Source organism: Drosophila takahashii, chromosome 2R (assembly GCF_030179915.1).
Source record: "Drosophila takahashii strain IR98-3 E-12201 chromosome 2R, DtakHiC1v2, whole genome shotgun sequence".
Taxonomy (NCBI): Eukaryota; Metazoa; Arthropoda; class Insecta; order Diptera; family Drosophilidae; genus Drosophila; species Drosophila takahashii.
Genome location: NC_091679.1, coordinates 41,708,384 through 41,730,152, shown reverse-complemented (window position 1 = coordinate 41,730,152; position 21,769 = coordinate 41,708,384). Strand labels below are relative to the sequence as shown.

The 21,769-nt window shown below is 41.4% G+C and overlaps 3 protein-coding genes across 3 annotated transcripts; 2 read left to right on the top strand and 1 right to left on the bottom strand.

The window, feature by feature from the left end:
- Positions 1–342: 342 nt before the first annotated feature.
- On the bottom strand, positions 343–5,067 carry Usp16-45 (ubiquitin specific protease 16/45). Its single transcript, XM_017141302.3, has 3 exons — positions 3,879–5,067; positions 2,223–3,358; positions 343–1,722 (listed from the first exon to the last, which is right to left on the bottom strand). Exons 1-3 carry the CDS (start codon positions 4,769–4,771, stop codon positions 554–556), a joined length of 3,198 nt encoding a protein of 1,065 aa, XP_016996791.3. The 5' UTR covers positions 4,772–5,067; the 3' UTR covers positions 343–553.
- A 356-nt stretch (positions 5,068–5,423) lies between these two features.
- Positions 5,424–7,078, top strand: LOC108057113 (uncharacterized). The gene is made up of 5 exons (XM_017141241.3): positions 5,424–5,590; positions 5,649–5,895; positions 5,955–6,037; positions 6,100–6,249; positions 6,301–7,078. The coding sequence occupies exons 1-5, from the start codon at positions 5,494–5,496 to the stop codon at positions 6,963–6,965; spliced, it is 1,242 nt and encodes a 413-aa protein (XP_016996730.2). The 5' UTR covers positions 5,424–5,493; the 3' UTR covers positions 6,966–7,078.
- A 2,036-nt stretch (positions 7,079–9,114) lies between these two features.
- Grl58a (Gustatory receptor-like 58a) lies at positions 9,115–10,338 on the top strand. Its single transcript, XM_017141234.2, has one exon. The coding sequence runs from the start codon at positions 9,115–9,117 to the stop codon at positions 10,336–10,338; it is 1,224 nt and encodes a 407-aa protein (XP_016996723.2).
- The last annotated feature ends 11,431 nt before the right edge of the window (positions 10,339–21,769 follow it).

The window sequence follows — 21,769 nt, the reverse complement described above, 5'->3', positions numbered from 1 at the left end:
TGGTTTTAGAAAAAATCGTTTCAGTTACAATCGTTACAGAAGCAATTTATGCAATAAAAAGATTAAACATTTTTTTTATTGAATTTTTATTATTTTCTCTCTCGCTTTATTAATTCATATATTTGTAAAATAACTATATTATTATTCATTTTTAAAATCAAAGAAATGTTATAGGTATATGAAAAAGCCCTAGCAAACTCCTAGACTCTACCGAACTCTGCAGAAAACTGGTTACTGGAATATTATTCTTAATCATAGAAGGTTTACTTTCGGCCCTACTTGAAATCCACATTGGCTTAAGATTCAAAGTCATCGTTCAAGTCAAAACAAAATATAGAGCAATTTTATAGGACTCTGTTCTTATTATTATTCATTGCGGAGTTGGCCACCATTGCAGAAATGCACTTTAAAAACATAATAAATCAAAGTTGTTTTTGAAGGGGTGATAGATAAACACCCGAACCCAGCGAAAAAAATGGAAATTAATTAACGTATATCTGAAGAATATCCTAATCAAGTTGGCTGCTCCTCTGCTCTTTTCAAGTCCCCTCTTTTAGTAAATGCGCTCGTAGAAGAGCAGATAGGCCTGGGCCTTCAGCGCCGTGTCCTCGCTGACTTCCTGGACTCGCGAGTCGGACACGTAGTACCATTTGCCGGGCGGCGCCTGCACATGGGCGGCCTCCTCCTGCGGCGACGACGGCTGCTCCTCCAGCGGCGTGGGCGGGGCATCCACCTCGTCGGAGGTGGACGAGTTGCTGCTGGAGTTGGTAAAGTCATCGCTGTCGTCCATCGCCCGCAAGTGCAAATCTCGCGCCTTCTCCTTCGCCAGCAGCTCCTCCAGTTTCTTGAGTTGGTCATCGTCCTGATCGAGCTCCGCCTTGCTGCCGTGCGGCAGGAACTGCCACCTCTTGTCCTCCGGCGTCACCTTGGGCCGCACCTTCACGTACGCCGTGTAGTGGCCGCCGTACATTCCGCCGGAGTGCTCCACCACGCCATAGAGAGCGTACAGCAGCTTCTTCTGCTTGCGATCGATGTTGGGCAAATTCTTAACCTTGGATCCGCAAAAGGCGGCAATGTCCAGCAAATTCGGATAGCTGACGGGGCGTGTCAGCTTGCGGAAGATGCAGCGCGGTCCCAGCTGGAAGCGCTTCAGGTGCAGGATGAGCACCGCCGGCGGGCTGGAGACCAGCAGCTGCTTGGTGGCATTCGTGTTCACCGACTTGGCCTTAGGATCGCTGCCGTTGATGCGCAACGTGCAGCTGTCGCAGCCCACCTTGTTTTGGCCCGTCATCAGCTCGACGCCCGTGAAGTTGTTCATGCAGGACTGCACGGAGCACTCGCCATCTTCGCACTGGTAGCGCGGTGCGATTGTGGTGCTCCAATCCGAGTAGCTCTGCGTGCGCACACGCTTCGCTCGGGCTTGGGCTTGGGCTTGAGCTAAGGCTTGGGCCTGAACCTCCGCTTGGGTTTGGATTTTAGAAGGCTCTCCTTCCTCTGCTGCTGCTGCTGCTCCATTGGTTCCATTGGCCTGCTCGGCGCCCACAGAGATCTGGCGGATCAGCGAGGCTCCCTTCTCCGAGAGGCCTGCACTAACCAGGCTCGCTGGTGCAGAGGTTTCTTCTGGAGCAGCCGAAGATCCAGACGATCCGGTTCCCGATCCCGAATTATTGTTGGCTATCATATTGGTTGCAGTGGGTGCGGGACTGTTGGCAATGCCGGAGTCTGGAAAAGTGCGAAATATTGGTTATATTGCTGTGAATCATTCACTTTTTGTTTCATCATAGTATGCCATACAATTTCTGGTTTGTTTAATTCAATTCTATGTGAAATAAATTGAATGTTGAATGTTGAATTGAATTGAATTTATTTCGAATTGAATGCATAAATGAATAATTTTTATAAATTTTTTGAATTTGCCAGATTTTGTTTTGTTTCTTCTTTTGGAAACAAAAAGTGGCAAATTTTTAACAAATCAATGTAAACTGCTTAGTAAATAAAATTCAGGCAGATTTATGGCCCATTCTTCTTCAAAAGAAATTGTCGTTTGAATTATTTCGGAATTCATGCCATTCATTCTTCTATTAAAAATTCAAATTCATTCAATTCTATTAAATTGAAAATTCTAATTAATTCATTCATATAAAACAAAAAAAATTTCAAATAATTCATTGAATCCATTTATGCAGGGCTTTTCTACTAGAAAAACTACTTTAACAACTCACCATTCTCCTCCTCCTCGAGCGAATCCTTGTCCATGTGCTCCGGCGTGTCGTCGCGCTTTTCACCCAACGGCTGGGCATTGCCGTTGCTGTCGGTGAAGAACTTGGGCTGAGCTGTCGACTCCTTGGTCGCCTTCCCGCTGGCTGTGTCCTCCACCAGATTGTCCTCCACATCGGCATCGGACTGCTCCGAGGTAGTCACGCTGGACGAGGTGGTGTCCTCGGCTTGGTCCTTGGGCTGTTCGGACCCCTCATTGGGCTGGCCATCGCCGGCTCCCTGAGCTCCACTGGCCGACGAAGCGTTTGGCTCTCCGTTGTCAGCCAAACCATTTCCGCTCTCATTCCCGTTCAGCTTTAAGTTCAACTTCTGGGCCTGCTTGTGGCGCTGGTGTTTGGCCGCCCGCTTGGCCTTGCGCTCGCGCTCCTTCTCCTTCTTCACCTGCGACTTGGAGGGGCCCAGCGATCCCTCCTGATCGGCGTGCAGGAAGAAGGAGGACGAGGGCGCGGCAGTAAAGTTGACGCTACCATCCGAAAACTTGGTGTTAATCGCCGGCTGACTGGTGGTCGAGCTGCCAGCTGCCACGAGAGAAAGCTCCGGGCTGGGTTTTCGGCGCTGAGGCGGCTGGGGCTTCTCCACCGCCACGGGCAGCGACATGTCCAGGAAGTACTCGTGCCGCGAGGAGACGCTGTGGCAGTCCTGACACGTCAGCGTGGACACGAGAAAGCCGCGGAAGACCTGCTCCGGGCGCAAGATGCGGTCGCCGGCCTGATTGCCGTAGATCTTGCACTTCTGCCGCATCTCCTCGGACACGCTGTTGATGTCCTGGTCCTTGTAGCCCAGGCTCTGCAGGATCACGCGCTGGTAGCGCTTTAGATCCTCGTTCCGCACGCTCTCCAGCAGCTGGCGCAGAAGCTCGTGCGCATCGTGCTGATCGCCGCCCGTGAACTGCGGACACTTCAGGCACAACTTGTCGAAGAGTCGGCTGGGCGTGAAGACGCTGCCGCCCGCCTGAAGCTCCTCGAGGGCATTGGCCAAAGCGGCAGTGAGTCCGCCCCAAGAGGAGAGGCTGCCCTTGATCATGGGCAGCTCAATGTCGCCTTTGTCTTTTAGTTTAAAGGTGCCGCCGGGTAGAACGAATCTGCAGGAGGGAGATCCAGTTAGATATATATAATTATTCGGGGCTTGGAATTTAACACACATGTTAAAAACATGTAAAATTGTATTTTACAGTGTGAGCAAAGTTTTTGACATGTGTTGAAATGTGAAAAATAATTGTTAGCACACACAGCTCACTCGTGTTTTTTACACAATGTGTTTCTAACACAAATGAAAATTACATTATATGGACATAAAACGAATCGAAAGGAAAATTAAGAATAATATATCTTAATTGTTATTTTAAACCGTTTCAAAGTATATATTTCTGGCGTTTTAATGTCAAAAGCTCATTGTGTTAAAAACACGTTCTGTAAAAAACACATCGTCTAAATAACACAAATAAACTGTGTGTGTTATTTATGTTTCTAACATATGTAAGCTACAATTTTTTACACACATGTCAATAACTTTTTTTGAACTTAACACTTTGACATTTAACATGTTAATAACGAAAGTTTTTTACAGAGTGTGTTATTTTCCGAACCCTGAACCCAACTTACTCTTCTCCTGGCTCCGACAGCTCCCTCAGCACACTGAGTAGGAATGGCGTCTGGGCGAGGCACTGCATCACCGCGTTGAAGAAGCAAGTGTTGCCCAGGTTGGTCAATCCCCGCACCCTGGGCAGTCGCTCCAGTTCGTTGCGCGGCATCTCGAGGGTCAGCAGTCGCCGCTCCACCGGCTGGTTGGTAATCCTCTTGGCCATTCCCGGCACACCTGAGTTTTGCGGCGGTGGTGGTGGCATCGGAATGGCCACCTGCCGACCTCCGCCGCCTCCCCCGTCGCTTATAGATCCCCCTGTTATGGGCACCATGGGCGTGAGGTGCTCCAGCGTAGACTTGATCTTCTGTTCGATGTTGCTGATGGTGGGCGGCATCTGGGCCAGTCGCTTGACCAGCTCCACGCACTCCAGCAGGTTCTTGCGCAGATTGGAGCCGATCTTGGTGTCGCAGGCGTAGCACCAGATGTCGAAGGTGCGCGTGTTCATGGCCAGAGCATGCGAATCCGAGTGGGGCGTCTGGTAGTGCTCCAAAGCGTGCTTGTGATGAGCCCGACCGCACAGCTGGCTGCCGCACTTGAGGCACAGCCACAGCGTGCTGTCGAACTCAAAGTCGCCGGGCTCGCCGCCAGATCCATCGGTGGATCCGCCCTTCTTGCCCAGCTTTTGGCACTGCGAGCACTCGTAGACGAGGCCCGTGGACTTCAGGAGACGCCTCAACCGCGTGGCGTCCACCGCCTTCTTGATGTGCTGGCAGCTGGCGGCGCTGGGCGTGGCTCCTCCGTCCGCCTCTCCGGCGGCGACGAGCGGGTTGCTCCGCTGGTGCAGATGCTCCTCATCCCCCGAGTCCGTGGAGCTCGCGTGGTCGTGGTTGTCCGTCTGACGCTTCTTCACCATTGCGAACAGTTGCTGGGCCTTGGCCGACTTGAGGGCGCGCTCGGGTAGTCACTCGCTGCGAAATGCGTTGCACGTGAATTTATATATTCTATTGTATCCGTTTTTTCCGTCGTATAGGTTATAAATATGCGTAAAATATGCGATTCGAGTTTGTGGTCAGACGGCCAGCTGTTCTAGCAGAGTCCCGAACCCAGGGCTGAATTGGCCACCGAAGACGCCAACCACCAGAGTTCCCTAGACGATTTTCGGTTTTTCCAAGCGAAATTTTGGGATTTTTAGTTTTTCAGAAACTGAAAAATAATTACGGTGTTCCCTAAGCTGTTGAATTGCTGAATTTTTTTTATATTCCAAATCATTTGTCAAAGGTTTCTACAATTCAACCACTTTGTGGATGTTTGACCGTTCAAAACCAGAGTTGTCACCTCATTGCACTGTTAAGCTATGGAAGTTCTGCCAAATTCTTGTATAACGGTACTTTAATGACGAGTTTAGGACTAATATTATGTAATTTGGAAAGAAATGTGCGCTTTTAAAGTCTATAATTTATACCATTTATGCCATAATTTAATTTGCACTTAGTTGTGAACCTATATTACTCAAAAAAAAAACCGGAAAAAACCTACTCATTTATTTTAGTTGCCCAAACCAAAATATATCTGACATTTAACACGTATTGTATTTTATTTACATATATCCCAAAGTAAATAATTCTTTTAGTTAAAATGTGGGAGCAGCTGGCAAGATATCGCAATCACTTCTTGCAACACGAGATCAAGGATGTGCTGAAGCCGACCACCATAAACAGCCAGCAGAATAAGGGTAAACATGGAATGTGGGTAAATCTGATCATCAGATATTAACCAATTATATATTTTAGAGTGGACAGAGGCCATGGAGAAGCGATATATGTGTAAATGCCTCCCGTATTGCTGCACATCGACCTCCACTCATTTGGAGGACAGGGCTCAATTGGCCTACGGTTGGTTTGCACTGCCTAAATTGTTGAAGGAACTGGACAGTGATGTTCGCCTGACCCACTGGAAAGCAGTCGTCTCGTTATCCGAGTTCCTCTTGAACCCTCTAAATGCCCAGAGGGCCATTACTGAAATGGATATTGTGAGAAAGTGGGTTAGGATCTCCTTGGTTTTTTACCGATCTATCAAGTTTCCCTTTTCTTTAATAGGTTAAAAAATGCCTTTATGCGGATGAGATTAAAGCTTCACAAAGAGGAACATCGGGAGGGAGAGATGTATCTAAAAATTTATAGTGATTTGAGGATTATATGAAGGTTGTTACTTTGTTTTAAACATTACTATTTTTTATCATAGATATACTATCGCGCAATTTTGATGGAGCAGAAAATATTGCCAACCGCAAATGCTTGAGGATCGAGTTTTATAAAATAATTAAAAATCAGGAGAGCAATAAAGATGATCTGGCTTCAGAGATTCTGCGGAATTTGACGGGGAAACCGAAGGGTGAGTTAGCTTGATATATTTTAAATATATCTTATTTACATTTCCTTTAAGTTCTGGGAATATTCTTGGAGGATCCTGAGAACTTTTCAGCCCTGGCCGACATTTTCAAGCAGGATCCCTGCCGTCCACATTATCCCATTCACTTGTGGCACCATCTTTGTCATCTGCTCGAAGTGGCGCCCGAGCAGGGAATCGAATTGGGTTTTTTCGAGCTGCTACACTCGAGGATCCTGAATCGTTTGGCCAACTTTTGGGACATGGCCACCAAGGCATTCGCCTTGCTACTTTGCTGTGCGGAGGGTCAACGTCGATTCGATGCGGTGGATGGTGTGAAACTGCTGTACGATGTCTTCTGCCAGCCTTATGAAAACCCAAGGAAATTGCTGCCCCGCCAGAAGGTGGAAAACTGGGAATATACGGTTTTGGCCCTGCTAAATGGCCTACACAGCAAACGGGCCTTGTGGCGCAGCCGGGAGTTCACCCAATTGCCCTGTTACGTGGGTCGTCTGATGGAGTCGACGGTTGACAATCCCCGCCTGCAACTCTACTGCCTCAAAGTGTTCCGAGAACTGGGAGTGATGCCCTGCATTAAACGCTATATTATCGGCAATTGGTTGGAGGACATTTGCAAGTTGTTCTGCCTGGATGCGGAGGCGGAATGCGCCAGGGATTCCTTGGTCGATTGGCTGCGTCGGGATATAGCCGATAGCAGCTAAATACCTTGATAGTATTTACTTTCATTTCAATCTGTTTGCTTGCTACCCACAAAAACGTCGCATTTCTCCGCTTTCGAACCGCTTAGATAAATCCAAACCGTTTCAAAAAGCCACCCCTTATGTCCCAAAAATAGAGAGAGCGGTTATTAGGGGTTAAGGGGTAAATTTGGTTGAAAGAGGAACAATATTACAGAGAGAGCTTTCTCTTCGGCTGTCAGCTGTTTTGGTCCAGTTGCAAAATAACGCAAATTGTGGTAAATATTTAACACCTCTTAAATCCTCTTATCTGTGTTACTCCAAAAATTCCGTTTATAGCTGACAAAAGGCTAAAAATAAATTCCTGTTTCTGTGGTTACGAGTTCGCACGTGCCTTTGATTTATAAATACAGAAGATTTATTGAGAATATCGCATATTTATGGTTAGGTAAATGCAAAGTGCGAAGTGTCAAGGAGAAGGCAGGAAACTTTTCCAATTTCCGATGGACAATAATGAGCAGTGACACTTCGCAAGGATGCAGGGATGCCAGGATATAAGGATGCAGTGCTGGCAGGACAACCACCGCAGAAATAACAACAAAAGTGCAAGAGTAACAAGCACTGACCAGAGTAGCCACAGTAACCGCAGTTTGCGGTGCCTGCCAAGCCTTCAGTGCGCTGTTTTTTACCCATCTACATATTTTAATATCTATCCTATATATATATGTAGACTATATATATAAAATAACATTTTTTCCGTATTATTTTTCTGCGGTGACAAACTTGGCAACGAGTTGCAGTTCCTTTTTAATTTATTTGAATTGTCGATGGGTTGGAGTCGGGATAGGGCCACATTTCGCATTCAATCGGCAAGTTTTGTGCCTTGTCATCGGCGGGATTCTTCTGGGTAGCAATTTTCCAAAGTCCCTGCTGCCCGAGACTCTTTTGTGAACTTTTTAATTACCGCTGCGAGTTTGCCTTGTTTTCTTTTTGGACTTTTCTTTTTTGCCTTTATTTTGGTTCATTTTTTTCCTTTTTTCTCTTAGCTTTTTCCCATTTTTCCAAGTTGTTTATGAAATATTTTATGGAAATTATGCAAAACTTGTTTACCCGACTTCATATCCAGCACTCGCCATTCTCCATCAGCCATTTGGCCATTTGGCGCCTTCAAACAAAGTTCCTCACTTTTTGCCACTCAAATTAATTGCATAACAAATTGTGTTGATGAAGTGCAAGAATGCCGGAGTACATCCAGCTAAAATCTTCTTGGCCATGGGGGCCATTGCCATTGAGTAGGGTTTTGTATCCCGGTTAATATCCGTAGTTGGTTGCCATGGCCTTCCTCAACAAGTTTGTAGTGCTGCTGCACTTTCGGGAAGTATTCATTAACGAAAAAAAGATAAAAACGAATATGAAAAGCACTGGACTCGATTTGAATGGCTGTTGAAAGCAAATAAGCATGGGAATTTTAAGGTACAATTTGGTCTTATTTCCTTTTATGATTCCAAATTGATATACTTACATTTTAATAATCTTTATTTAAGTTAAGGTTTGTTACTTACCATTTTTATTTTAAATTAAAATTAAAATGGCATTTAATCATTTTGTTTAAAAATTATAATTATAAGGTTTATAATATTATTATATAATTATATAAAAGAGGATGCTTTAGATATTTAATTTTGTCAAGATCTTCGAAAAGACAGAAAATGTTTAATAGGTCTTGTAGCAAAATAGAGAGCTCAAAGAAATGAAAACAAAATTAATGTTAAATGAAGATATTTATTACTAACAATTTCTAATTATTGTTATCATTTTAGTTTGATTGAAATGAGGCCCTGTATTAAATTAAATATTACTTTTATTCGTTAACCAATTTGTTTTAAAATATTAAGTATATTTTAAAGTTCTTCAGACTTCCTTTCTAGAGATTTTTTTTAATCAACAGAAACTGATTCCTTTTTATTTTAAATATAAAATAGGAGACTGCATAGGTAACTCGAGAACTGGTTCTATATTTTTTTCCCCATCACAGACCATTCCTAATTGGCGAACATCAGAGGGGCATTATTCCGAGCATTACCAACCTAACGATGGCCATTATTCCGGGGAAACAGAGGGATACTTTCGGGGACGGGGACCATCCGGTCAAGGGATCCATTTCATTTCATCGATGGCCCCGTGGCGTTCGCTTCGCCTGAGCAACCGTTACATCAGCCAGCACGTGCTCCTCCTGCTGCGTTTCTACCTGGCGCAGTTCCATTACCTGGGATTGATGCGCATCCGCTACGAGGAGACCCGCAACGAGATGCGTTTGACCTACTACAGTGTCACCGTTTCGAGGATGATTGGCCTTTGGTGCGCCTTCTTCTTCACTTTGGCCCTTCTGGACCCGTATCCCCTGATGCTTCACATCCAACTGCTGGGATTCATCTGCTGCCTGTTGGTCCAGCCAAGAAGTGTGATTGAGGAGCGAACGAGGCTGGTGAATCAAATCCTGCGACTTTCACCGCAACTCTACCGGGTGACTAGACGAAAGATGCGATTGTCCTGGTCGCTGGTCCTCCAGTTGCTGGTCAAGTTGCTTACCTTTCGGTTGTTCTACGAGGGTCTCCTGGGTCCCAGGGACACCAGCTGGAAGTTGCTCTTCATTGTGTTCTTCGTGGTGCCCGTTTCATTGGCCATCTGGGTAATGGATGTCTCCTCGCATCTGATTGGCATTGTACTCTCAATTCTGCTCAAATCCTTTGAGATGGTGAACATCGAAATGGCAGCCATTGATGAGAAGCTCTGCCTGGAGATCCTGCGATCGGATTTTGGAGCAATACGAAGGTTGAAGAAGCGCCATCTTTTCCTACAGCGACTCCATCGATCCTATGTTCAGGTGACCCAGGAAATGATCGACTGCCTGAGTCCCCAGTTGATTTTGATCGTTCTCTACAACCTGAGCACCATCTACACCTTTTCAAGTGGCGAGTGGCGAAGGATCCTGCAGATCGGGGTGATCGTTAATAATCTGCGATCCCTCCTGCACACCCTGGATGAACTGGTGGTCAACTCTGGTGCTCCGCAGAACACCTCCTGGATGCACTTGGCCCAGTTACTTCAGTTTGAGGAGATCCTGGCCACTCATGGCTGGTTGGAACGGAAGGACTTCCGATGGAGGGTCCAGGATACGGACACTTTTGGTCAGGATGTGAGGCGATGTTGCTTTCAAAAGAGTCTATTGGTCCTTGGATTGGTTACCCCCAATAGAAGACTCCTCTTTCGCATTGCCTTCGCCTTCTGCAGCCTTTTGCATCTTCATTACATGCTGATGAAATCAGCTTTGGTGGTAGAGAAGGAAATCTTTATCGGCTCCGAATTCAGATTAAAACCTAATCATATTAGCTATTAATTTTAGACTTGATTAAAAACCCAAAATAAATATCATTCTTGAGAGGATGATTGTACACAAATTTTATTTCAAATTGATAGGAGAACTCTTAAAGTAAATGTTGAATAATCACAATGAAGGAAATTCCTAGGCAGACAAAAGGGTTTAGGAAAAGTAGCTATTATAAGTTATCCAGTAACTCATTTAGTTTTCGAGTAGGGGAAAATATTTCCTTCCATGATTAATGAACACCGAAGCCCTTTGTTTATTAAATGCCAACCAAAGTTGCTCCTCGCGAAGACACTTAAACCTTTGAACTGTGCAGTTCCTCCGTTAAGAGAAGGCCATTTCTCACACGCTTTGATTAACTTTCTGCAGGAACTCTTCGGTCGCCTTTAAGACATTTATCATCTATTTATTGCACTCCAAATATTATTTGTTCAATGTAACACGCACTTTACAAGGTTCAGCTTGCTCCACGGGAGCTGAAGAGTCTTCTGGCTGCTGGCGGGTAATTTTAAATAATTTATGCATTCGCCCCTGCTGTAGCATGCACAAAAATAACAAGGGATGCTTCCTTATTTTCCGGGCCACCCCGCAGCGAGTTGTTCCCTGATATATGTAATTGCATGGCTGGCCGAGCACTTGAGGTGCCAGGTCCTGGGTTCTGGGTTCTGGGTCCTTTAGCTCCTCGCACTCTCCTCCGATCCTCACACATGCCCCATCCTTCCTTCCTTCCGCTCTGTTTTCGCCATTCTGCCTCTCGAGATGTGGGGATGCGGATCCATAAATCATTTTTAAAACATTACCTCAACGAATGCGACTACGTAGAAGTATTTTATGTATACAATTTTGCACCTTGCAAAGCGGCACAAGATTTATAGGAAAGTGGCTCTAGGGACCCACTTCCAAATATTATGCTCTCCAGGATTGTCACACCAAGGTTGATTAAATTTTCCAACTGACTCTGGCACAGTTTTGCCACTTCAATTTATGGCCACAGCTCGCCTTCGTTTTTCGCCATCTAATGCTGTTTATTTCTTTTTCTTTCATTGCCGAATAAACATTGAAAATCAATTAAACTTTTATGCACACAACGACAGAAGAGGAGCATAAAAAAGAGAATATTATAGCCATTTTAATTGAATTTAGTGGGGTGATAAAATAAAACATTTTATTGAAGCTTTGACTTTGATTTAAGTTTCGAGTTTTGATTGTTTAGGGAAAACTTTAACTTCTTATCCGACATCTTTTATCTGCTTTGACTTCCTTGGGGTTTTCATTCACAGCAAAAGACAATAGAGTGTGACAAGTGGCGGGAAAAGGGGGAAAAGTTCTTCCTTCGCACTTGTTGTTATTCAAAGAATTTACACTCTGCTGTAAAGCCAATAATTTTCCTTCGTCCAGCTTTGAACATAACGTAAGTTATGCCAACCACGAAATTAGGCCGCTGGCAAGGAGGAAAGCGGAAAAATATATGTATACAATATAGGGGGAATATCTGGTTGAGCTGAAAATAAGGGAGCAAAGCCATGGGCAAACGGCTTTTGTATAAATCTCTTTAATTTATTAGATTTCATTAGACATTTTGGCGTTGAGTCTGGCCGCGGGTGGTGCCAGAATTCGGTGGTTCCACCGCAATTTTTATATTAACAAGCTGGAAACATGACTTTCCCTTGTGCCGTCATAAAAAGCAATAATGTGGCCGTAAAATCGTTAGCCAAGGGGCAAGAAAAGGGCGATGATAAAAAGGACAGCGTAATGAAGGTGGAAGGCGAACGAAAGTGTAGCATACTTTTCTGTGTTTGCCTTTTTGCTCCTTTGTGCCTTTATCAAATCAAAGTTATTTTTTAGGACGTCGAAAAATCTAAAAAGCACTACATTTTATAATATAAAATAAATATATAAATAATTTATAAAATTAATATAATACACGAAATATAATATATTAAATGTACTTTATAAATAAATATTAACTGTTTAAAGATCCTAAATTTATGGTAGCATTTTTCGGAATTTATTAAACATTTAATAAAACATTTCAGATTTCCCCGTAATAACAAAATCGGGGATGGTTCAAAAAATCAACCCTAAATTTAAATACAATTTAACGATATTCCTGGCCATATCTTTGGCAGTTACGCCACGCACATGCATGTATAATTTAGGATCACTCCAAATAAATTACACACTCAACGATGTCATGCCACGGAGAAAGGCAACAACGTTGTAATCAACAAAATTACACTAAAATACAAAGCAAAAAAAAAGAAGGCAGGAGAAATAAATTTGACACGAATGCGTCGACGAGGATGACACAAAAGCGGCAGCGGCACCTACCCAAGAACCCCTTCCAATCTGCCCCCGAACCCCAGTTACCCCACCAACTCTTAGCCCCTTTCACCCTTTTTATTTTACCAAACCCCCTTTTCTCCATGAAATGAAAGCCAAAGTAAAAATGGCACAACGCTCGAAGCCAAACAATGTAAAAGTTGCTGCCAGGACATGACGAGGCGAGCAAGTGGCATGCTCCTGTAGGTGTGCAACTGAGCCAGTGCACTGAGAACAAAAATATAGCAAGTCTGTAGAGCGATTGCTTCATAAAATATTTTATTATTTTTGAGTAAAATATAATGTTTTTCACTGGGTGATAATTAATAGCCTAATTAAAAATAATATATATTTTTTTACTTTTATAATATTTAATTAACTTTTACATTAGTTTAAATAAGCAATTCCGAATTAAAAATATTTAAAGCCTATTCATTTATTTGCTTAAATAAAGATATATTTATTACTTAAATAACATGTATATATTATATATTTAAATAAATATATAGGAATATTTATTATTTAAATAAAAATACATCCGTGATACATTTTTTTAGGGGATTTTTTGTTGAGAAGCAAACAAGGTCCTGTGTGTGTGGCCGAGAGTGTTTGCGTGTGCGGGTGTGAGTGAGTGTGTGTCATGTGCGACACTTTGTAACATATTTTTTCTCATTTGTTTTCACGCGCGTCTGTCTGCGTGTGAGTGTTTGCCTCTTTTTCGGCGTCACTCGTCATGGTCTCCCACTCTCTTTCCCCTCTTTTCTTCTCCTCTTCTCACCCCCTTAATGTCACTTCACCTGCGTGTTTGTGTAGGTGTGTGTTGCGTGACAAAAACAACTTGGCACACATACGACCTACCACCCACCACCCCCGCGTATCAATCAGTTAAAAATATTTTACGCTGCCAGAGGTTGCCAAAAAAAAGATAAACCCCCGAGGGGGGTGACCCCACCTTTGTTGTTGTAATTTTTATGGCTACATTTATAACATTTATTTTGTATTTTTACGAGCTGAATTGTCTTTTGTTGCTTTATTATTATGTCTCACTTCGGCTTTTTATGAGAGTTTTCCTGTTCCCAAACAACAAAAGTAAGAGACAAAAAGGAAAACCTTTCCCAACTGTAAGCGAAAACCAAATTGCCACGAAGGGTAATGACATTTTAAGTGTGCCCCTGAGGGGAAAAGGGGTTTGGAACACCCTTCATAAAGTCAAAACCATAATTTGGTAATAACTTTCTTCACCTGCCTAAGGGAATTTAATAGAAAGTTTTTAATGGAAAATCTATAATTCTAAAAACATTTTTCTTAAATTTCTTATTGCTTAAAATGTATTTGAAGGTATTTAAATTTATATTTTAACGATGCAGTTGTACAGTATCTAATTTCTTGCTATAACAGCATTATTCAAGCTCGCTTAGGCAATAGTTGTCCAGCACTTGGAGTTCCTCACTCATCCAGCTTTTCTTTTTCACACTCCCTCCCGGGGCACTTTAGAAAATGAAGCTAGACCAGAAAAAATCCCTAACAAAGCGAGGCATTTTTAATAACTTTTAACAATGGAATGCTTTGTTTTCACTTTGATTAAAATATTTTTTCATTGCTCCTATATAGTATGCACAATATATATGGCATAGATAAAATGGGGCGAGGGCTGTGATGGGGGAAACCGAATCTAGTTATAAAACAAATTATGCATTATTAAAAACACAAGAGACCCGGAAGGGAAAGGGGAGGGGAGTGGAAGGGATGGGAATAGAATGGACGAGGAACGTAATGCAATGGCAGTTGGAAGAAATGGAGAAGAAGCACGAGACATGGAAGAACTGACAATGAAGCCGCAAAAACTTGGCACAGCCGGCTGAAAAAAAAAAGAATATATAAAAAAAATATAGACAAAATAAAAAAGAAACCATGGAACCAGGAACGGAATGTTAAATTTTATAAATAGAGCATAGAACAACAGAGAGTGAGGGGCGAAAGGAGGCACCAGAGATTGAAGTGCCAGCAAATTTATGGAATACGAACATTTCCTATTTTTCCCATTTTCCTCTCCATTTTTTTTGTTGATTTACTTTTGCTCTGCGCAAATTGAATCAAATGCAATGGAAAAGGGGGCGATGAAGGGAAGGGATGAGGGGCTGGCGAAAGCCTGTCAAGGATTTGGTTGCCGAGTTGAAAGGCAAACGAAGTTTTGTTCCTGCGACAATTTGTCGTCTAGTTCCTGCAGTCAAAGCTAAAGCTGAATCTGATTCTGAGTCTGGGTCCTGAACCTGACAAGATGCGAAATATTTTATTATATATAGGTGAGGCACAGCCCGACTGACAATGAACAAAGCTAACACAAACAGAGCAGACAATCCGAATCAGAATCAGTGAATGTCAAGCATACTTTAATAAGTTTAGTTAACAGAAAGTCAACTAAAAAAGGACAACTAAGAAAAACGCAGAGAATGGAAACAGGAAACGGATGAAGGAATTGCTAAAGTGAATAGATGGGTAACTAAGTCAACTTAAAAGGAGGGAAAAACTTACAATACCGTGAATAAGCACAAAAATGGTTAGAATTTAGACAGAAAATTATTTTGAGGAAAAACATTTCCTGGAATATTATGTTTATGTAGAATCTGCATCTCAGCGTTCATACGGACAGACAGACGGAAATGCTAGATCGACTCGGCTAGTGATCCTAATCAAGAATACACTTTATATGGTCGGAAACGCTTCCTTTTTCCTGTTACATACTTTTGCACGAATACAATATATTTAAATACGCTTAAATACGCGGTCCATATGTCTATATTTTATTGTATGTTCCATATTTTCATTCTATAGTTTCTTAAAGAAATACTAAGTCCAAATTTATAAACGTAGCAATTTAAATAAATATACATATTTGACAGGTGGAGACCCGGAGTTAAAATTTATACAATTGTTTGACAGCAAGTGACTAATATAGTTAAAATTAGCACTAAAAATTCTAAAGATCACTTGAATATAAAAAAAAACTAAAATATTGTAAAATTTAAAACAAAACACGAACACGCGGCCAATAAATTTGTTCAACTTGTGTTGGCATATAACACTTCGTGTTGTAGAATATTAGATGTGAAATTTTAGAAATCGCTATAAAGGCGGGAACTGCGATTTGGGGACTCAGTATCTAGAGCGATATTGGCAAGTGGGAACTTGTCTACATAAGCTTTGATTGCAAATAACAAAAATCAATTTCACAATGCTGATTAACGGACTTTCCTGTCAGAAGCTTCTGGTCTTCATTGCCTGCATGTTCGTGGCATTGGACTGGAACACTGCCGACGCTATTCAGTGTAATAAGGGATGGACCTACAGACATGGCCACTGCCAAAAGAAGAAGAATTAAATCTTAAAACTCTCATCGAAAGAACTTGTTTCGCAAATGCTTTGAGAATGAAATATATAAATACAAAATGAAAGTTTATGTTAAATTTTTGGTTCAAAGAAAACGAAGTAACTTTTTGGGAATAAAATATTAATCAATCACCTTATTTAGATTTCTATGAAAAATGTCCATCAACGTTTGAATCATTAATTACATCATTAAGACCTGTGAGGACGAAAGTGTTGTCGACTATTTAGGAAGATACTGATGATATTCGACTTCGATTCGAAATATTTAACAATGGCAAATCGAAAACTTTGCTGGTCCAAGCTTCTGCTCTTCATTGTCTGGCAGAGCCTTGATTTTTTTCTAAATCGTGCGAATATTTTAGTGGGTCGTTGTATGGAGGAAAGATATATGGAAACGGACAAGTGCATAGAATGTCCGAATTTATTTTAAAAATATTAAAAAGCCTACTTCTTTTTACCATTATCGCATTCTTTGCACTAATTTTAAGAATTTATTATTGAATAAATAGAATATTATTCCTTATTTTTAATACAATTTATTGGACTATCTAATTAAACAAATTTTGTATATTTTTTTTCCACATTTTCGGAATCTTTTGTGACAGGTGCGTTCCTAATTTTCCGCAATTGTTTCGTTGTTGAATAGCCCGCATAAAACCCGTGTATACACATACGAGCACCATCGTTTATATAACAATTCCCTGTCCATTCAACTGAGCAAACAAAAACCTGTAACGATATAGATGCGGCATTTAAATGTTAATTCTCGTTTAGCGTTGCACGCGTCGTATACGTAATATCGGGCAAACTGATTTTTAGTTGTGTCCCGTTGCAGTTGATGCACCGCACACACACACATCCATTTATACCCCTACATACATATAAACACACTCTGCTGACCGACCACATTTTGAAGCGAGTTGATTTTGCAGTTCATTCAGCATGTTGACCAAAATTGGCGCGGTTTTAATGTCCCCCCCGCGGTGTTTCCCTCCTTCAACACGCTTTGATATGAAATAAGTTTTAGCTGCTATTTTGGCTATTTTCTTTCTTCTTCATTTGGCAATTTCAGTCGTTTCGTTTCAGTCCAGAATCCAGAGTGCACACAGCTCGAAACAATGTGCGGACTATTAGCCAAAATGTTAAATGACACGTTGAATGGTGGGTGGTGGTGTGGGTGGGTGGCAACTAGTTTAGTTTTTGGGGTTTTGTTAGTACATGATTGGGGTTTTAACTGTTTCGGACCATTGCTGTGGGCGCTTAGTTGGTAAATAAAACAGGGTACAGTTGTGCCCTGCAAAACAGTCAATTAATTTTAAAGGATTTCATGGAGGAGCAGAGGAGCGAAGTGTGGAGTGCAGAATCTGTTTCACGTGCCCCAAATCATTCGCTTTCCCAATCAGATCAGAAATCCGCCAGGAATTCCTTTTCAATCTCTCGCCCAGAAATTAAATAGAATTTATCATGGTCTCGCTGCCGTCTCGAACTTCTCAAAGGAGTTGCAGCTGCTTGGAGGTCCTGGCTGCAGGACCTCCTGCCTGCAACGGGGCCAAATGGATTATTAAATTTTCATGCTTCAGCTTGGCTGATAATCCGGCGAAACAAACGAAAATTGAAGTGCAACTGGCAGCATCCAAAGCAGGAAAATAGAAAGATTCCGGCGAAGGAAAAGGGTCGATTCCCCAGCCAATCTGCAGCACATGTCCCCAGGGACAACAGATTTGCTGCTTATAATGATCTGTATCTGTGTCTCACTTTGTAACTACACTCAGAGTCAGGCACTCTTAAGAATTGAAAAGAAAATACCAAGTGCTTAAGAATTACAATTGGATTTAAGGAGAATTTATAAAATTTAATCATTAAATAATTTGTAGAAGATACCTAACGTTTATATATCAATAATTTGTAGAAGATACCTAACGTTTATATATCAACAAATATAAAAAAAAATTCTCAACAAACAGTATTTAAAAAAGTATTTCCTCCTCAATTATCAGAATTTTGGTAAAACTATTTGTTAATCACTAAGAAATAAATTATATTCCAAAATTATAATACTAAATTATGCTAAGAATATATTCATTATTTTAATAAATTACGTTAAACAATAAATTATTTCTTTCCTTAAAAGTTAAGAAATTGTGGACGATGTTTCTGAATTTTTAATAAGAAGTGGTAGGTAAAAAAGCTAAAAACTATTTAGGGAGATTAAGAAATGTCGCAGAGATTCATGTTTTGATTATATTTCGTTCGTTATTAAATTTTTTATAAAGTTTAGAACTTGTATTTATCGCGCTCGTCCCGTCCTGAATTTTTTCTCTGAATGCATGTGTATATATTACACATTTCATTCTGCGCGAGGCGACAATCCCTGCAAGGATTGCAACTCATTTGAGCCCCGCTCACGGGGCATGTTGCCAAGGTTCTGGTGTAAATTTCAATTTGACTGCCATGGCGAGACTCGCCGCATAAATCATACTTAGTGTCCTAGATGCTGCTGCTGGCTGTACTGTTTCTCTATTTCTCTGGCTGTTGCTGCTGCTCCTGCTGCTGCTGCTGTTTATCCTTTATCCTGGCTGGCTGCTAGCTCATTTGTTGGCAACAGTTTTTGGCCTTTTGCATTGTATGTTCATTGCATTTCTCGTTTAGTCACGCGCCAAAGTCAAAGTTTTCCCATTTCCCCCGATGAATTATGCAGCCCGTGCTGAAGGTGTTGCTCCGCTCATAAGCTTGGCATTTTATTTTCATCTCCGCCGTTAAACGATGATTGATGACGATGGCAATTGCGAAGGCGATTGCCGGGCAAAAAGTACACGGCGATAACTTAATTGCTTTGAATGGAATGTAGCCAAAATGCCGATGGTTGGGGAACCGCTCGTTGTCATATCCGGTATCGGTGACCCCGGTTAAAGAAGGGTCGCAGGTCACAGGTCACCGTTCTCCCCATTTCCCCATTCGAAGCTGGAATTGAAGTGTCCTCCCAGTGACTTCTGGTTATGGGTGCCAGGGTGTTGACCATGGCCATTAACAGCAGCCAAATGATGTTGCCAGGGCAATTGGCCATTAGCCGGGGGTGATTTTTCCTATCTCTGCAGCATGTGGCAATTAAAGAGCGAGCAGATGAATGCAGGGGCCATACAAAAGGTTATCCCCAGCTTATGAGATGTAAAGATGGAATTACGTCGATCCCTTGGTAAAGATATTTTAAACGTTGAAAAAGATATACTCCTCTTAATCTTTTGGTAAATAGTGCATTATCCTGCAGCACCTTTATAATATATTACGTATATTTTAATTAAATAGGAACTAAATTTTTTGAATGAATCAGGTAAGGATGTGAGAATATCGAAAGTGGGCAACATCGATAGTTTAGCCTTATCGATACTAACGTACATAGGTAAAAACAAAAAATAAACTAAATTCAATAAAAATAAAATAAATTAAAAATAATAAAAATTTTATCAATTAAAAAATTCCATCTAAGTTTTACCGCGATAATGGGTTCAAGCCGTCCATATTTCCTAGATTTTAAAACAATCGATAGTTTCGATAATGCTTTAGATCGTTTTACCAGCCCTACAAACAGGTGAGTCATTCAGAAAATCCCAAAAAAGGAAGATATTAAAATTCTAAATAAATCCTCCCATATTTGGTCAAAAACAGTTGTGGCTTCAGCTCCACAAGTAAACAGGACTCAAGGCCCAGCTGTTTCCCGTTCCACGAGTTTTTATCTCCTTTTTTGTGCGCTGGTTAAATTAAGTAAGTGAGACAATAGAAAAGCAGCTTATTTTGTGTGTATGGACGTGGGTAGTGGGTTTTTATTGCACGCCTTGGTTTTTCCCGCGCTGCGACTAGAACAGCTGGTAGCTGTTACTAAGGCTACTTAAACGGTGCCATGTTTTTGCCTGGTGCTCCGTCTCTCTCTGAACCACTCTCCCCGTCTCCCTCTAAGCATTCTTCTCACACTTTTGTGTGTCTGGAGTGGTGAATTATACTAGCATTTTTAGCAAACGTTTAGATGCTTTTAATAGCCTCCACACACATTATAGAGCATAAAGAGCCAACGGAGAGCAGCCATTTTGTCGCCGTCTCTTTCTTAATTTCTTCGTCTGTCTCTTTCTTTATTGTTTCTTTTCTCTCTGTCTGCTTTTGTGGCCCAGACATTTCTTTAATTATCCAATTACAATGGCACAAACGAGATAGGCCAAAATAAAAGTAAGGATGCTGTCAACCTCTTAGTTTTTCCTGCTGTATTTTCCACCCCTCCTTGGGTTTTCTCTATACTTTTTTTTTTGTTTAAGTTTCCACTTTGGGTTATCTTCTTGGATTTTTATGAGCTTATTTAGTCTAGCTATTTGCGCTACTTGCACCTCAAGTGTTTTCAATTCCTTGGGTTCTCCTAATTATTACCAGCTAACGCTAAGTTAAGATACTTTCAATAACTGTTAAGTCCGGGGACTTTGCCCCGGGGAGAAATGCCAGTGTTTTCAGGCTAATCAAAACCGAATTAGTTTTGTAAAATCATCATCATCAACGGGCTTACAGATGGGATGGTATCCTGGTAGCCTGGCATCCTGGGTGTCCCGACAGCTCGTTAAATCCTTACGCCATTGCCCTGCCCCCGAGAAGGAGTAGATCCGGCCAGACGAGAATTTAATGCCGTAAATTGACTGCGTGAAATGAGGTTAATGCTCAATAATGCATGCGAGTAAATGCAGAAAGCCGACAGAGCTCGATTTTCCAACTGCAGAGCTGCAGTCGCTCCTCCCTCGAGTCCTCCAACCCTGATCCCTCCATATCCTGTCGTCCTCTGATCCTTTGACGGCCCCCGGTTGTTGTTGTTGTTTTCGTTCTTGTTCTCGGGTTATCGATGCATTGACACAAATGCTTGCCCGCACAAACATACTTAAATACATACGTACCTACGTAGTACGTACGCCCAGCTACAAACGAGCGCAAAATCGGGAAAAAAATGGTCTGCCGCTCAGGATTTTTGCACCAATAACTTTTGCCTTATGACAAGCCACAAACGCACATTGGCTCAAAATTTATTTGAAGTTTATGGCCACTTGATATAATATGTTTTTTCAAAATATAAAGAGTAATATATAAAGAAAAGGAAAAAGTGTTACATTAATTTAGTCTTATAAACTCGGATTAAAAATTCCGAATTTATTATAAATTTATTTTAAAAATAAAGGAAGTATTAATAATGGATAGGGAGCAAACATTAGAAAGAAAGGTAGGCATAAAGCATTAAGTTCCTTTTTTTGTGCTTCGAATAATAAGTAGTAATAAGTTGTACAATGTACATATTTAAATATTTACAATTATAACCTTCTTATAAAAAGTAATTTTGGGTATCATGATATCAAATAAATAAATTTTAAAGATATACAACATTATATTAATATTGGGGATAAACTATAATTATCACAATACTTAAGAATTTTATTTTGAAACTTTTTTTATGCCATATTTCTATTAGCCCAATCCCACAGTACTTGGCCAGCAATCGCGTCTGAAAGCTGAAAGGTAAACCAAAGAGAAAATCATTAATAAAGCAGCATTAACACTGCAAATTTATACATATACACATCCGTATAGATTGAGCTCGTTCAGACCAAAAGAGATTTAAAAGTGGAGAAGTTAAACAATTTGTAGGGTCAGAGGGAGATGGTCAGAAGCGACAGACAGAGCGAATGAGGACATGGACTACTTTTCGAAGGGACAT